The sequence below is a fragment of the Mytilus trossulus genome, chromosome 8, assembly GCF_036588685.1.
Source record: "Mytilus trossulus isolate FHL-02 chromosome 8, PNRI_Mtr1.1.1.hap1, whole genome shotgun sequence".
Lineage (NCBI taxonomy): Eukaryota > Metazoa > Mollusca > Bivalvia > Mytilida > Mytilidae > Mytilus > Mytilus trossulus.
The window spans coordinates 60,418,226-60,437,793 of record NC_086380.1 but is presented as its reverse complement, the minus strand read 5'-3'; the positions used below and the strand labels follow the sequence as shown (position 1 = coordinate 60,437,793).

The following is a 19,568-nucleotide window of genomic DNA, read 5'->3' as shown; positions in this document are numbered from 1 at the left end:
GAAGAGGTAACAAAAGAAAATAAACATAATGACAATGATACATAAATAACAACAAACTACAAGCAGTTACTGACATGCCAGCTTCAGACCTAAATTTAACTGGTTGAAAGAGTATGTTTTTATGATGATAAACAAACGAACACAAACAAAATTCGCTTTTTGTATATTTCTTCAAGCTGACTTCCCATAAGCAATACGAATATATGAGATGCTCCTTGTTCTGTCCTACAAGATTCAATTGGATTGTTATTGAAATGAAACTTATGCTCAAATGCTAGAGTATTTAAGTTTAATTGCTAAAGCGCCACTTTTTGTATGCAAATTGAGCAGGACACAAGAGATTTTGGATCCTCAATGCTCTTCAACTTTATATTTGTTTGGGTTATAACTATTTTGATATGAGCGTCACTGATGAGTCTTATGTAGACGAAACGCGCGTCTGGCGTACCAAATTATAATCCTGGTACCTTTGATAAGTATTTAATCCTCATTAAAAAGACAGTCAAACTCATAAATCGAAAATAAACTGACAACGCCATGGCTTAAAAGGAATAGACAAACAGACAAACAAAAGTAAACATGACACAACATAGAAAACTTATGAATAAACAACACGAACCCCACTAAAAACAAGGGGTGATATCATGTGCTCCGGGAGAGTAAGCAGATCCTGCTCCACATGAGGCACCCGTCGTGTTGCTTATGTGATAACAAATCCGGTAAAAGGTCTTATTCCGTAGGTCTAATTCATGAAAGGGGAAGGGATTGTAGTTACCTATGATTATCCAGGATTTCCATTTTGATAAGTGAGTTTCCAAGTGAATTTTTAATACCTAATTCGTTTATCAAGCAGTTATTGTAATGAATTTTACACACAAAAACAATGTTGTTTAGGACTTTGTATGTGGGCACCACAACATATTTGTCATGGAGGTAGGATAATTATTTTGCAACAGCTTGGTCCTTAAAGATTGATGTAGCTTGGACATTGATAGACCCATTCATTTTCTTAATTTTGATTTGTATCAACGACCTCACTGCCTTTGTTCCATTCGGAAAGAGTGTCCACGTCTTCCTTCTCGCGATTAGACCATTGCCTGGCATAATCCTTGACTGAATCCATCAAAATTTTAAAGTTGTATTTCCAATTGACGGATTTAGGCTCACGATATTTCGGACCTTTCGATATGAACTAATTTATGATGAAGGATATTGCCTAAGTTCACGACATCGAGACCTTTCTTGGCAAAGGAAAGATTACGGAAAGATATTTTCTCTTTTTCATCTTTTCCAATGCGAACTGGCTTGAAAAGTCTGTGAATAGCAATATCCGAAATTATAGCTTCAAGTCTGTATTGGTTTAAATGAGGGTTTGTAACAGTGGATCCAAACATAAATTGAACAGAGAATGAAGTTTTGAAAGGGGTAATGAATAAAGTTTCGTGTGAATGTGATGAATACATTGCGGCTATTGTATAAATGGCAGCAAGTCATTAAAAGAGACATCATTTAGAGAAGGTGATGCATAATGACGATGACCATGACTGCGTCTACGTCGAGGAGTCGAGTTGAAAATATTCATTTCATTCACCGAGTTGCACAAATGACTTAATATAATACCTATAGCATCAATTTTATCATTGTAACCATAAGGTGTCGGAGTTCCCAACTGTATAGTACAGTAGTACTCTTTATGTCTACAGAGAGTCGTTGAAAGATTAGGAATGTAAGAGCTATGGTATGTCTTCTTCGATTATGCGAACTGTCATAGAAACGATGAAATGATCGGGCTGATTGAAATGCTGTTATAGAATGTCGTTAGCATTGGGGTTAATTTCTGATCTATGACCGCACATACGTTTATTTAGCCTTCCTTTAGTTTCACCAATGTATACCAATCCGCAAATGGTCGCACTCTAATCCGTAGACGACATTTATCGATTTACAATTCAGATCACCGTAACTTTTGGTAAAATATGACTTCTTGGTCAAATTGCTAGTAAATTCAGCATCTGTAATTACAATTTCATAAGTTTTGCAGCCTTTGGTCTCACATTTCGAAATGCGACAGTTTTTTGCTGTGTCAGCAAAAATCAAAATGTCTTTAAGGAAAACTGAACATGGCTGAATATGAGTTATATTGTTATAGTCACTAGAACGATGATCTGAATGAGTCATGTTTGAGATATTTGTCATGTCTGGTGATGAGGGGACACCTGCCGTATCAGACGACACCGTTTCCATGGTGACGTATATTTCGGACCTTTCTATACTGGGAGACGTCCGAGCCAGTTTCCAGTTTGATCTTCGTAAATTCATGCAATTGTAGTTTTTCTACTAGGCTGATGATGTCTTCGGGGACAAATGTCCGCCAGCAATTATATATCATTAGAAACTGTTTGACCTTATATTTTGAAATTATATTTAAATAAGAAAATGGGGTATGATTGGCAGTAAGACAATTCTTTATCAGAGACGAATAACATTGAACTAAACAAATATAGGTCATCATACGGCATTTAACAATGATCAAAATCAACACTGCATAGTTAGCTATTATATAAGTCCCCGATATGACAAATGTCAAACAATCCAAACGAGAATACTTAAGACATAATGAACATGTATACAGTAAAACATAAACAAAAACATATATAATATTCAGAAACGAACGACAGCACTGCTGCAGAACACTTTAGATGGTTTTAAACAACTAAAAGATACAAAGAAATGATAATCTATAGCGCAATCTGCTAGATTTAATGAAAAATACGTTTCTAGCGTCACAGAATTAATTTTAATTAATTTAATTTGACTTTCTTTTTAAATCTGTTCGGACAAATGGAAACTATACTAACAACAAAACGTTAAACCATTTGTACGTTATCTCATACATTAAACGTCAACCTCATATCATAAGGACACTGCTTTAAATATGAAAACAATCTAAATAATTTAAATTCGAGTTTTACGGTTACCTCCATAAAGTGGTTGATCGGTACAAGTGTCATGTTTTCGCGTTCTTTAAAAATCTTTAGAAATCTTTAGAAACTAATATTTCATTTGCAATTCTTGACCTGTATCCTTTTCACGACGGTGACGTTTTGATTGAGCATGAATTCGCATGATGGTTCATGAAATACCCATTTAATTACTAGGTCTTTTACATGTATTATGGACAACTACATTTAATGCGGTTATTTTCCATTACATTGTTCGTTTTTCCATAAAAAAATCATCATTAACCCGAAAAAGAAGCCATGAAACTTGGAGTTATAACCATTAAATATGAGCTCTTAATATATTCCTATATAGAATACAACATCACCAAAAACACAGGGTGATGTTGTATTCTTTTAGACTTGTTATATATTATAGTATGTAGTGTACTGCATCATGTTTATATGATCCATCGCCCCGTAAGATGTATCGTTGACTATTTATTCAGTCATTTTATATATATATATATATTAACATGATTAATGGGTATGAATTAACAAGTTTATAGCCATTAAACTTTACCATGTAAACTAAATATAATGGCCATAATTTCCAATTAATAACGGTTAATGTGCATGAATTAAGTTTTCAAAATTTAAATGTGCTTTAAATCTCACCATAATTAAAACCACCATTATTTATATTGGATGTTCAATGGTCATTACTGTATTATAATGGGAATATCAATGATGAGTTTGTGGGCATTAGAAAATAGCCATTTAATTTGGAAAAAGGTCATGCTACACCTATAAAATATCTCAATCGATGAATCACTACTTCTTTAATGGCGGGTTTGTATCTTAAGGGACATTCCACTCTACAATGAGTGGCATATTATTTTAATGAATATTACACAATTTATTGGCTGGCTTAGTTTGTTACTTTGATGGCTTTATGATTCACACGATTAGCATATGCATAGTAATTGAGATAGAACTTGCTATACAAATACATAAACCTTACAATATTTCCATTAAGCACATATAATTCACCTTTATCCTAGGGCTGTTCCGTAATTATTTGTAGGGTGGTTTAGGTCGGAATGCTTTGAAGGAATCGGAAAGCACTTTTTTTTAAATTGACAGGTGGTTGTTATTTAGGGTTAACATAATCAATTATAGGGAACATCCGATTACGAATTTATGCACTGATTACCTTGCCTTCATGATCTCGAGTTATTTGTCCAGAATATTCATGAATAATCAAGGTTTCAATTCATGAATATTCATAAATGTTAAAAAAAAAAAAAAACACCTTAAATAAGCATGAACAGTGTAAGAACTGTATAACATGGATATATTTGTCTTCAAACAACAAAAGAATTAATATAAATATGTATCTACTGAACATCCAAGAATTCACATGAATATGTAGTAATAGAATATTCAGGAATGTTCTTGAATGTGAAAAATATGTCAATTGATATTAAAAGTTGAATAATAATGAACGAAAAATAATGAATGAAAAGATGGTATGCCGCTATCATGAGATGCAACAATGTGAACACAATATCCGAATTTTGACAATAAATATCTTTTCAGTAATGTTTATCTTGAAGGCCATATACATGTAATTTAAGTCACTTCACAACAAACTCTTGAACTTTGAAGAGTCGAAATAGGATAAACAGATTATATTTACTCAAAAGCTCTTAAATACAAGCCAAAACATAAACATATAAATATGTGTAAATTGAAAACAACGTTCAATCTATGATTGCGTTGCAATTTATATATGTGTGCATTTAAAAACAAAGTTATGGTATTTTCATTGAAACTTGCAATCAATTTCTATTTTAATGGCATACTATCCAAAACTATTAATTATTCTATAACAAAAAGTAATGAATGATTTTAATTGATTCGTGAGATTCAATGGTTTGTTAAAGGTATATATTAAAATGATGATTCGTACCCTTATCACCAATTTATGAGAGTTTATCTTCAGAATAGGTTGATAATTGGCTTGTCATCAGTTTAGTCAGATAAATACCAACTTATGGTACTTCAATGATGACATAGTACTATGAAATGCATACCCACTTATCCCATTGTGGGTCAATAAATGACATACTGAAAGCTTATACGAACCGGACTGTTAGTCAATCGTTTGAATTTTTGTGTGTGACAATTCGTGGCAACTATTCAGCTAATTCTTCTGCAAATGTATAAAACTATGGACCCAAATATGTACAAATCATATATTTACTTCTGACAATTTGTTAATCAGAAGATCAAAAAACTTCAACAAACTTAAATAGTGTAGACATAGAATGAAACATTGATTTTGCAATATAAAATCTCTGAGGAAGTTTTCAATAAAGAATAAAAATTTCGCTATAAAATCAATCAGTACGAGCAGGACTATATGTATTTAATATGTTTAAATTATACGTACCTGATAAACAAACAGAATTATAAAGAAATTCATCATTATTTAGATTTTGCCATCTGCATGTAGTGACTTCTGAATTTCATCTTAAAATATACATTAAACTTTATATACTTAATATCGATACATAAAAACAAAATATTCGTAAATGTCTGTTAAGAAGAGAATCATGGGGAGCTTCAACTATTGTTTTACTTTTTTTTGGTATGCTCGTTTTGGGCAAAAATTAAGAGCAACTTAAATTGGTACATGTTTTCCGAAGAACCTTTATTTCAATTTCAGATCTATTGTCGTTGGATGTGTTTTTTATTATTTGATTTTACCATTTGATTAGAGGGACTTTCCGTTTTGAAATTTCCTCGGAGTTCAGAATTTTTGTGATTTTACTTTTTGGTGTTATCATGTTACTTAATAAAACACATTTTAATGAGTCATAACATCTCATTGTTATTTTTCGATCGAAAGTCGGTGGTAATTCCAGGGCACTCCGGCTATTTCCACCATTAGAAAATGACTGCCATGAGATAGCCAAAAAGCTGTGCTTCAAAGTTGCAATAAAACACAAAAATCAAAATGAAATCCAATTTTTGTTCTCAGCAAAAATTACCATCTGCGCCATCAGAGAGCTTTGATTATATAATTTGTCTAAATTATAAGGCTTAGCTCGTACATGTTTAGACTATATAAATTTATTAACAGAGATGTTTAAAATCTGCTTAAACAGTTTTAAAAAATAAAAACTGAAACAATAAAAATGATAAACAGGACCTACAGGAATCATAATGAGTTGGTAAACCAATTCTATATAGGTGTGTTTCAACTGACTAGCGACCTATGTCTGTGGTTGATTTACATCGCAAAAGGTGGGTGCATAGCAAAAACACTTAATCTATCTTGCTGCGTTGGAATCTAATGTTTTACCTTCTTACATTTGTTTGTTTACTGGATTTTTAACATTTTATTATTTGGGGAACGAAATTCTTAAAATTAATAACCAGCATTGCGGCATTTATTGAGACAAAATAACTAAATTTTCAAAGTGTGACTACTTTTTCCGTAAATTAGCAAAACCCCGAGAATCCTTCCTTGGTGCAGTTCCTCGTGATTAAAAATCCCTTTTTAATCAGAATAAGTTCTTTGAAAATTTAATACTCTGAACACATTTAATAGCTCCATAGTTTTACACATTTATTGTTTTCCCTACTTTCTAAATCAACACAAATGGTTAAGCTCAATCACTTGTATATCATAGGCACACAGAGATTTTTTGTTTTCACACAATTTTTTAGTTCCTCATTTTGAGGCGCATCACGGATATTGACCCCAATATTATCCTTACACTCAAAAAGTAAAAACACAAAAATACCGAACTCCGAGGAAAATTCAAAAAGGAAAATCAAAAATCAAAAGGCAAAATCAAAAGTCCAAACACATCAAACGAATGGATAACAACTGTCATATTCCTGACTTGGTACAGGCATTTTCTAATGTAGAAAATGGTGGATTGAACCTGGTTTTATAGCTAGCTAAACCTCTCACTTGTTTGTGATACACATTTAATGGAAGCTCTTAGCAATTAAACATCAGACTTTTACACGTCAAGAGCATTTTTCGTGTGAACAGCATCAATTCAACATGAAAATGGTGGCAGGGGACTACTTCATTTTTCGGTTAATAATGAATACCAAAATGCGTCTAGAATGTGACTAATCCCCATTCAAATATTGATGCATAGACATTTTAGCCAACTCATATATAGGGGTGTTTCTAAAAAAAAGAAACACCAGAAATCAGGTGCAGTCCAGGATTTTATATTAGGGATTTGCAAAAAAAATGTTCTGCGGAGCGGAGCATGTTGCGAAATATGTTTTTGGTAGCAAAGTAGCAAAAGTTTACATGCCGTTATTATCATTTCTTCTTTGTCTGCGAATATAATGGTCTGCTCAGCAAAATATACAACCTCTAGGTACACAACAATTATTTTCAAAATGGGATAAGCATAATTGCTTGAAGTTCTATCTTTTTTTTTACCAAATCAGGGTCAGCAAGATCAAAATATTTTTGGAAAAAATCCCAGTTAATTTTCCCTCTATATGACACCAAGAAAGGTATTATTAAACACATATTATTTTGATCAGTGTAATGCATCCAGGGTATGAGAATGACATATCCTATGATTGGATCACAAACGCCGATAGTTTCTCATTGGAAGCCTATTCTGTTGAGTGTCATGTTGAGTGGTGGCATTTCGTCTGTGACTCGCTTTGAAAATATTTAAGATCTTTATCTTTATCTCCTTATCCCAGGAATAGATTACCTTAGCCGTTTTTGACACATCTTTTTGGAATTTTGGATTCTAAATGCTTTTCAATTTTGTATTCGTTTGGCTTTATAAATCTTTTAATATCTGCGTCACTGATAAGTCTTATGTAGACGAAACGCGCGTCCGGCGTTTTAAATTATAATATTGGTACCTATGAAAACATTGATGTTGCCTTACACCAAAAAATATATATCTTCATGAAAAATTATGAACCAAAGTATATTTTGCTGGTATTTGATATAAAAACAAGGAGCAGTTTAAAAAGTATCTTGAGCAAATAATAGAAAATTGAAGTAGGATAAAAAGTCATATAATAAAAAAAAATGTGTTAATATATAGTTATCAAAGGTACCAGGATTATAGTTTAGTACGCCAGACGCGCGTTTCGTCTACACAAGACTCATCAGTGACGCTCATATCAAAATATTTATAAAGCCAAACAAGTACGAAGTTGAAGAGCATTGAGGATCCAAAATTCCAAAAAGTTGTGCCAAATACGGCTAATCTAATCTATTCTTGGGATAAGAAAATCCTTAGTTTTTCGAAAATTCAAAGTTTTATATTCAGGAAATTTATAAAAATGACCAAATAATTGATATTCATGTCAACACCGAAGTGCTGACTACTGGGCTGGTGATACCCTCGGGGACGAAACGTCCACCAGCAGTGTTAAAAGTTCTGACTTCAGTTGATATAATGACTTATTCTACCATGCATGTCTTTTTAAATTGAAATAAACATCTTGTTTGTATATAGTTGTCAAATTTCCCAGAATTTGGGTAGACAACGGGGAAACTAAGCCAGTGGAAACTCCATTCCCGTTACATTTAGTAACGGGAGTGAAGTTGTGATGTTTAGATCGTCTATTTAATCTCCAGCGTTTCTCGTCGTATTTTTCCTATTTTCCCTGGTTCCAAAATATAAGCCATATAATAAATAATCCCTTAGACGTTTTGATGGTTTATTAAACTAGTATGTACATTGATATTGTCCATACACTTATACATTTGAGTGGTTGACGTTCATACCAAAATATTATTGTTTTCTATGGTTTTGAAGCAGTCGTCAGTTGTGACGTTTAAATCCGGACTATCAAGGGACTACGCACAGCTGTTGGTGTACTCCTAAAAATACGCGACCGGACTCGGGACAACAAAAAGTGTTGACGCGAAGTACAATATTATTGCACTTGGGGTTTAGAACGTAAACCACTACATCCTGTTGACTCCCGGGCTGATATCCTGACCTAGGGCTGATAAGGGGTCTGATATATATATAGAGAATGCCATGTTATAATCAATGTGTATCGTATACTTCAGTAGAAGACAAACACACACAATCTATTGTTCAACTATGAAAAATTATATTACTTGTTATATTTATGTTTTTCATTTTTAATAATGTATTTTCCAACTTTGATGTTTTACACTGAAAAAACCTTTGATGTGTTTTTAAGGAAATTACCGATTGACGGCGGAGTGTTATGATAAAGAAAGAGAAAAGTAGGCGATAATAACCGGGAGCAGTCGATATAAAATGCGGTACGGAAGCAGTTGATATAAACCGGAATCAGTTGATAACAAAAGTCATACATAGTATCTCATGACGGCTAAAAAAATTCTTCAAATTTAGTGAATAAATATATTTACAATTTAGTTTTATAATGGGGTATAGGTATACCATTGATTCATTAAGTATATTATACAATGATTTATCAAAGCAAGCGATATGACATTCAAACTCATTCATATCTCTGGGGTTGATACATCATTTTATTAATTGTCAATAAATGTATATTATTCAACTTTGTGGACTAGAAAATAATTCATGACAAATTCTCTTCTCTTTGTTGAGGTACTTTTTTAATCATTCATGCTTATTTTTTGTTTCTATCCGTCTAATTAGAAATACGGCAGTCCCATTAGGCCACGATCGCACTTCGATCTTTGACAAAAATTGTAAATTTTGAAGATCGTAGTGCGATTGTGCACATCAGCATAATCGTGATGAGCGTGGACAACTTTGAACATGTCCAGAACAAACATGGTACGGTCGTGGCGAAATCAGGTCGTAGTAGAAGCGTTGTGAGAGCGCAGTAAGGTCGTGGTAAGATTGCAAAGTTCGCAGTTCCATCGTAACGACTGCGTAGTAATAGCGTGATTCTAATCGATAGACTGCGTTACAATATGACAGCGACTTTACTACGACCTCACAATGACCGCCATGTTCTTACCGCGACCAAAACACGCGTCAACTATGACTATACCACGTGTATACCACGTTTATGCCACGCTGTTCAAGACCATATTACGATTTGAGCACGCCCATGGCGTCCTCATCGCGCTGTTCTTACGACCTTACTTCGTTAATACTACGATTATCAAGCCCATTGTCACTGTCAGATAAATTTTATGAAATCTCTCTAGCTTTTGTTTTTCTATATGTAATTTGGACCTCCTTTATTTGATATCCAACGGCTAAATCATGATGACACATCTGTTTCATACTTACTTTCGTTCACTAGCGTATCGTTATTTGAACATGATGGACCAGCAATTGGTTGTGTATCAGGTTGGACTGGTCGGTCCGACATATATCTTCATGGTCAAGATTCGTTACTATCAGATCCTACTCTGCCTTTACCTCTACCCTTACCCTTACGTAGATTTTGGTTGCTTGAATGCATTGTTTCCGAGAAAATCAATGCAAAATAGAAACACACTTTTGACGTTATTGCTGGAAGCGTAGTAAGAGCGCGGTATAACGTGGTATGATCGTAGTATGGTCGTGGTAAGAGCGTGCTATAATCGCACTAGAAGCGTGATTATATCGTTTTGAACTCGAATAAATCGTGGTTGGTCGTAGTGAGAACGTATTAAGCGGAGAAAGATAGTGATAATCGTAGTCAAGTCGCAGAATACTCGTGGTCAAATAAAGGCAACAGTAGTATACCGCTGTTCAAAACTCATAAATCCATGGACAAAAAACAAAATCGGGGTAACAAACCAAAACCGAGCGAAACGCATTAAATATAAGAGGAGAACAACGACACAACACCGAAACGCAACACACACAGAAACAGACCAATCATCAGACAAAACACCACGAGAATAACAAATGTAACATGAAAACCAAATACATGAATTTGGGATAGACAAGTACCGTGCCACGTCTTATCTCAATATCTCAAAAATAAGAGAAAACACAAACGACTCAACGTTAAAATGCAACACAAAGAGAAACGAACAATATTATAACAATGACCATCTTCCTGACTTGGTACAGGACACTTTTAAAGGGGAATAAAAGTGGTGGGTTGAACCTGGTTTTAAAAACGTGGTTTAATCGTAGCGAGATCGTGGTAAAAGCGTAATAAGACGTAACAAGCAACATGATTTGAACAAAAATTTACATTTTCATTCCGCTCATACTGCGAATTCACCCCAATCTGAATTAAAATAAGATGACAATGATCATGATGCGATCGTGGTCTAGTGGGATGGGGCTTGAAATCATGTAGCCTTATTGGTAGATATTGTCTTGCTGATCACTGTTGCTTATATAAGTAAAATTGAGAATGGAAATGGGGAATATGTCAAAGAGACAACAACCCGACCAAATAAAAAAACAACAGCAAGAGGTCACCAACAGGTCTTCAATGTAGCGAGAAATTCCTGCACCCTGAGGCGTCCTTCAGCTGGCCCCTTAACAAATATATACTAGTTCAGTGATAATGAACGCCATACTAATTTCCAAATTGTACACATGAAACTAAAAATTAAAATAATACAAGACTAACAAAGGCCAGAGGCTCCTGACTTGGGACAGGCGCAAAAATGCGGCTGGGTTAAACATGTTTGTGAGATCTCAACCCTCCCCCTATACCTCTAACCAATGTAGAAAAGTAAACGCGTAACAATACGCACATTCAGTGTTTATTTTTCTTTAATAGGTTTTCTTATATAAGGCAAAAAGCAAAAAAAAAAAAATGGTAAAATTGTAATCAAAAGGCAAAAACTACAATAAGAGTAATATAATACATATGAGTTTTACCATGTTGAATAATTTGAAGAACTTATCTTGCTGAAGATTTTCGTTAAATACATTTTATCTTTTTCACGGCAAAAACATATTCTATTCGTGATATATACAGGATAAAACAACAAAATCTACTGACCTGTTTTAAGCTAGAAAGGAATATTTCTGTATCAAATTCATGTTGTTTTGTAGACTACATCAATTCAAGGTCTTTTCTAGACTTTAAACACGTAAAAGAAATACGGTCATCGGTTGAAGTTGTTAATCATACCCGGATGACATAAAAACAGCATAAAAGGACCTATTATTCCCAATCTCATATCTTTGATCAATAGAAAACTTTATATAGATGGGCTCAATTGGGAAAACTATATTAGTTGTATTTAAATTATTTCCTTACTACCTTGAGAACAGAAGTAATAATCAAGATATAAATCTCTTTTATAGACCTTTGTATAATCTACACGTCTTAAAAAAATCAAATTGAATTATAATATAATGTAAGATATCTTTTCGGTTTGATAACATAAAAGCGTTCAACCAATATATTGATTTCATATAATATCAAATCCATGGCTATTTTGAATTATTTTATATAAAGGCAACATCAGTATACTCTTGTTTAAAAGTCATAAATCGATTGAAAAATAAACAAATCTGGGTAACAATTTGAAACAATGGGAAACACATCAAATCTTTGAGGAAAACAATCAAACAACTAAAAACACCGAGTCGCAACAAAAAGAAACGACAATCCGACACACACAGAATTGTTTTTAAAGATAAATCTGGTAAATCATTATTTTTATAGAAAGATATAAATAAATGTCATTTTTTTCTTATATAGCTATATGATTTATTTTTTCGTGCAGAATCTCATATTTGTCTGTAAACAGTGAGAAAAACATGAGAAATGTTAATTATAAAAATATTTCATAGCTTTTTACATCATTCTATGTTTCACTTCTGCATATTATTTTAATATCTAAAATCCAAGACATACATAGTAACACGTTTGTTTTTAATAAATAACATGTGGGTCACTATACACCAATATTCCATAATTTTCATATAACTTTAATTATATAGTCATGCTGTTCTGCGATGTCTATACGTTACATCCTCCCTCCTCAAATAGGAGTTAAAGATAGATTACCCGAATAATTCGGGTGAAGGGTACCGTAAATAAACCGTATGTTACTAGTATTAAAAAGCATTATTTTACTATACAAATACTGTACTTAAATTATTTGTATGTTATTTATACACGTTTGTTATCTAATGTATACTTTACAAAAAGGCATAGCTTTTTTTTAAATAAAACTTATTAAACAGGAGTTAGGTATTTAACTTTTAGTGAATTTCATATCAAATTTTTCATGTTATTATTGTTACCCATTTTATTTGATTATGGATTGAAATTGAATATTGCGAACTATTTAAAAAGTGAATATGGACAAATCTACAAAAAACATAAGCACATAATGATTTTTTTCTTTAGAATATAACCAGCTGAAACAACTGTCAAGATAGGTGCAATTTAGAAACTTATAATGTTCGTTTATATTGTTGATTGTCCCTATTCACATCATCGACTAGACTTTTATTGTCTTTGTGCAGTATTTTTTAACTGAATTTATGTTTTGATTTTAATAATTACGAAGAAAGTAAAATCACCAAAGTACCGAACTCCGAGAAACATTTGATACATGAAACTGGAATTGAGGACCAAATAAACTCGTCATATAAACCAGGATAAAATTTTGTAGTAACGCCAGACGCACGTTTCGTCTTCAAAAGACTCGCCAGTGACGCTCGAATCAAAAAAAGTAAAAAAGGCCAAATAAAGTACGAAGTTGAAGAGTATTGAGGACCAAAATTCCAAAAGTAGTGACACTATGCGTTTCAATTTTGATTTATTACGTATGCAAAACGTTTGTTTTACTATATAAAAAAACGGGTATGCAATTCTTGCAGTTAAGTCTTTCAAAATTGAGAGTTCAGTTTCTCAACGAAGGTTGATGGTTTATTTTAGGCGTTTCGACTCCCGCAATCAGAATGCATGGCTGCCATGATAAAAAAAAAAGATGGGCGAAAGATATCAGAGGGACAGTCAAAATCATAGATCGAAAATCAACTGACAACGCCAAGGCGAAAAAATATATAGGCACACAGACAAATAACAGTAAACATGACAGCCAACAGTAAAACTAAACCCTAAACAACTTGAACCCCAGCAAAAACTAATGGTGATCACAGTTGCTACGGAAGAATGAGCAGATTATGAAAGTGATTTCGTAAACCAACAGTCAATCAATAAATAGAAGTCACACAATACCTCTAAAATGAAGCGCACAATATCTTACCACACTGCTTGTCAACGACGGTCCTAAGCGAAAATTGTTAACAATTAACAATTTGGTAGGTCATTGCTGATCAATTTTGTACTTAAGGGTCTACCAATCTTTCAAAGATTTTAAGATAGTATGCAAAACGTTAACTGTTAAAAATCTTAATTAAAGACCAACTACTCCTATAAAGAGTTGACTGATGATTTTGACTATTTGACTTATTCATCAATCAATTATTCCTATAAAAGCTTTTTCAGATATTTTGCAAAATGCGAAAAATTTATAAAATTCTCATTTATGGTCAATAACTTCAACAATAAGGAGTCGTCGGACTATTGTAAACATATTGCTTGTTGATAGTATTGGATAACTAACATCTTTTTCTTTTATAGTTTTTTTCAAATATGAAGTAAACAAGACACAATCGTCATTTCAGGGCAATAACACATAAAAGTATATTATTGTAGTCGTCTAGCAGTTTTGATGCAACACATGATATGTAGATCTCAGCATTATGCACAAGTTTGTCCCAGATATATTTTCTCCATTTATAGCAGTTTTCAAGATGATAGATCAACAGAGAGGGACGAAAGATACCAAAGGGGAAGGCCAAACTCATAAATTTAAATAAACTGACAACGCCATGGCTAAAAATTAAAAAAAGACAAACAGACAAACAATAGTACACATAACACAACATAGAAAAATAAAAAATAAACAACAAGAGCCCCATCGAAAACTAGGGGTGATCTCAGGTGCTCCGGAAGGGTAATCCGATCCTGCTCCACATGTGGCACCCGTCGTGTTGATTATGTGATAAAAAAAACTCGGTAGGTCAGATTCATGAAAGGGAAGGGGATTGTAGTTACGACGTTAGGAACATATCTAATATCATTTGTGAAATGGTTATTCCATAACGGTCAACACACTCGTGATGGCGTTTGTCCTTATGTAAAATATTTAACCTTGTCAGTCATTTTGGTTGTCAGGCGGGGTCAGCGATACACCTTTTTTCATACATATACTATTTATGACAACTACGGACTATGAAGACGGACGCAAAGCGAAGAGAAAAACTTGTACACCAGGTGAGCTTATGATAATTATAAAAAAAAATAATCGTACACTCGTCAATATAAATCAATAGTTAGTTTGATTATGCACATATATATTCAAGAAAATTGTATGAGACTTCAAGTATACACGGATAGTCTTTATGAATCTGGTATATAAAAAAAATTACCAATTTACTATTTTAACGAGTATATTATATCTATATTTGTTGTACGTTTATTAATTTTATAACTGTTTGAACTGACATATAATCAGTCAACACAAACACTAATCTGAAACAGAGTTAACAGATGTGTTGTTTTCGTCTGAAGACATTATTATTTGATGAAACATTTTACCCCAGTCATTTAATTCCCAGTCACTTTTTTTTGTGGTAAGCTTTGTAAAAGTTTTTATCTTCAGATATTGTTTTCCATCTTATGAATAGTATGAGTAGCATTATATTCCTGTCATGTCGCAAGTATGTAATTATAATATATGATATCAACAAACGCTATTTTAGGAATACAGAATTAATATTTAAATTATTCTGTGTATGAAGATTTCCGCGAATGTGTCATCTCATCTTGATCATAAAAAAATAAATGGGTAAACTTTGACGCTAGACAATGTCAAAAATATATATTTCAGAAGTAATGTAATACTAATTCATATATTAACCATATAAAAGTGTCACGAAAATTTAGAAATACCTGTGATTATGAAAACATTTAAATAAATTAAGATGTCGTACTGAATTTTTCACCTGCATGATGGTATATTTAATTAAATATAAAAAAAACTTGTGTCAAATCAATACTCTTCTATTCATTCCTCTAAAATCATTAAAAAAACAAATGATTCAGTTATAAATGTTTTGATATTAAACCAAATAATTTTAAAGATCTTACAGGCAGTCAATTCAAATATAGTATAATGATATTTCGTAAATTAACCCTACGATTGTGACAAAAACATATTTTCGTATATCTTATGTAAAAACAGCAATATTCCAAGTATGAAAAGAAAACTTAGAAATAATTCTTAGGGCTTGAGTTTATATTACTCTTTTTGCCTTATATTTTACCACGAGCGAAATTTAAAGATATAATATTCAACCCGTGTCAAAATCTAAATAAATTCAAACCCATAAGATGTATAGAATTTAGAAAGGAGTATGTGTCAAAGCGACAACAACCCGACCATAGAGCAGACAGCAGCCGAAGGCCACCAATGGGTCTTCAATGTAGCAAGAAACTCCCGATCCCGTAGGCGTCCTTCAGCTGACCCCTTAGAGATGTTTATACTACTACAGTAATAATAGAAGTCATACTAAACACCGAATATACACAAGAAACTAAAACTTAAAATCATACAGAGGCTCCTGACTTTGGACAGGCGCAAAACATCGGTGGGGTTAAACATGTAAATGATATCTCATATGTCTATTCTTATAGGACAAAGACGACAAGTCTTTTAGATCAAAGCGCTCAAGGTGTAGGCAAACATTTTATGTTCCCGTAATTGAACAAACTATTAATATTAAGGAAAACATGATCAAAACTAAGTTTTATATTTAACTCGATAAATCAGTAAAATTGTCATTAAAGAGCAATATTTCTAATAAGAGGTCATTAGACGATTTTAGAACTTATCCTGATTTAGAGTAATTTCTCGCAATTTGATTGGCTGATATTGTCTTAGTAAATTTCAGTACAATTTTTAATTACGTCAATAGAATTTATCTCCCTTAATTATAACGTCAATTTGGATTATCTCCCTTATACAATTGACCTAACAAAAAATCAATTGAGTTGCTTAATACATGTTATACATGTAGTCGTTATATTTGAATTTTTCACAGTTTTTAAATTAAATATCTAAAATATATTTGGTTGATATTGTCCTCATATAAAATTTGAATTTATTAATATGTAATATAACAAGATTGCACACACTGAAAGGTGTCGCCTTCTTTACTAATCATTAATAATTACATTAGATGTATGTTTCATTATAATACGTTATTCTGATTGGCTAACAGCACATCACATGTTATTCCGTAAACAGTTGCATTAGACAATAACATTAATTATGCATGATGATACGAGGTCCCACAATAAATTGCACAGGTGAATTAAATAAAACTGGATAAAAATCGTGTTTTCATGATCCTAGCTAACAAAAACGTAATTATAAGTATTGAATGCTTCTTTTTGTAACTTTATAGGGTTGTAAAAGCGTTGACCGTGCGTACATTTTTAGTCAACGCTTTTACACCCCAATAAATTTACAAAAAGAAGCATTCAATTCTTAAATATTATGTTGATACATCTAAATACGAAGGTTAATTACGACGTTTATTTACCAAGATAACTAAACATTGATCAATGAACCATGAAAATGAGGTCACAGTCAGATGAACTATGCCAGGTAGACATGTACAGCTAACAATGCTTCCATACAACAAAAATTATTAACCTATTGCTTATAGTTTAAGAAAAATTGAAACAAACACAAAAAACTTAACAATGAGCAATGAACCGTAAACTAGAGGCTCTAAAGAGCATGTGTCGCTCACCTTGGTCTATGTGAATACTAAACAAAGGACACAGATGGATTCAAGACAAATTTGTGGTTTGGTGATGGTGATGTGTTTGTAGATCTTACTTTACTGAACATTGATGCTGCTTACAATTATCTCTATATATAATGAACTTGGCCCAGTAGTTACAGTGGAAAATGTTAGTTAAATTTTACAAATTTTGTGAAAATTGTTAAAAAAAAAATGACTATATAAAAGGCATTAACTTCTAATGGGGTCAATTCGGTCATGTTGACTTATTTGTAAATCTTACTTTGCTGAACATTATTGCTGTTTACAGTTTATCTCTATCTATAATAATATTCAAGATAATAACCAAAAACAGTAAAATTTCCTTAAAATTACCAATTCAGGGGCAGCAACCCAGCAACAGGTTGTCCGATTCATCTAAAAATTTCAGGGCTGATAGATGTTGACCTGATGAACAATTTTACCTCTTGTCAGATTTGCTCTAAATGCTTTGGTTTTTGAGTTATAAGCCAAAAACTGCATTTTACCCCCATGTTCTATTTTTAGCCATGGCGGCTTTCTTGGTTGGTTGACCAGGTCACTGGACACATTTTTAAAACAAGATACCCCAATGATGATTGTGGCCAAGTTTGGTTAAATTTGGCCCAGTTGTTTCAGAGGAGAAGTTTTTTCTAAAAGATGACATAAGATTTACGAAAAATGGTTAAAAATTGACAATAAAGGGCAATAACTCCTAAAGGGGACAATTGATCATTTCGGTCATGTTGACTTATTTGTAAATCTTACTTTGTTTAACATTATTGCTGTTTAAAGTTTATCTCTATCTATAATAATATTCAAGATAATAACCAAAACAGTAAAATTTCCTTAAATTACCAATTAAGGGGCAGCAACTCAACAACAGGTTGTTTGATTCATCTGAAAATTTCAGGGCAGATAGATATTGACCTGATGAACAATTTTACCCATGCCATATTTGCTCTAAATGCTTTGGTTTTTGAGTTATAAGCCAAAAACTGCATTTTACCCCTATGTTCTATTTTTAGTCATGGCAGCCATCTTGGTTGGTTGACAGGGTCACTGGACACATTTTTTATACAATATACCCCAATGAAGATTTTGGCCAAGTTTGGTCAAATTTGGCCCAGTAGTTTCAGAGAAGAAGATTTTTGTCAAAGTTAACGCAGGACGACGACAGACGACGACGGACGACGACGGACGACGACGGATGCCGGACGCCAAGTGATGAGAAAAGCTCACTTGGACCTTCGGAGGTCAAGGTCAAATAAAACCTGCACGACTAACATTTAGATCATAAAGTTTTTCCATACACCAAATACAGTTGACCTATGGCATATAGTATTAGATAAAAAGACAAAACTCAAAAACTTAACTTTGACTACTGAACCATGAAAATGAGGTCAAGGTCAGATGACATCTATCCGCTAGACATGTACACCTTATAATCATTTTATACAACATATTTAGTAGACCTATTGCATAAAGTATGTGAAAAACAGACCAAAACCCCAAAAACTTAACTATAGCCACTGCACCATAAAAATGAGGTTAAGGTCAAATGACACATGACAGTTGGACATGTACACCTTACATTCCTTCCATACACCAACTATACTATACATATTGCTTATAGTATCTGAGATATTGACTTTACCGTCAAAACTTGACCTTATAAAAAAGAAGATGTGGTATGATTGCCAATGAGACAACTATCCACAAAAGACCACAATGACACAAAAATTTACAACTCACTGATTCTTGGAATGAGGTCGAGGTCAAGTGAAAACTGTCTGACGGGCATGAGGACCTTGCAAGG

At 32.8% G+C, this 19,568-nt stretch overlaps 1 protein-coding gene across 1 annotated transcript in view; it reads right to left on the bottom strand.

The window, feature by feature from the left end:
- The window catches only part of LOC134727837 (probable serine/threonine-protein kinase roco6), a 73,790-nt gene extending 63,483 nt beyond the window's left edge, over nucleotides 1-10,307 (bottom strand). Inside the window, exon 1 of the mRNA XM_063592229.1 lies at nucleotides 10,226-10,307. Coding sequence (XP_063448299.1) covers nucleotides 10,226-10,307 — 82 coding nt within the window. The remainder of the gene's footprint in view (nucleotides 1-10,225) is intronic.
- Between the last annotated feature and the right edge of the window lie 9,261 nt (nucleotides 10,308-19,568).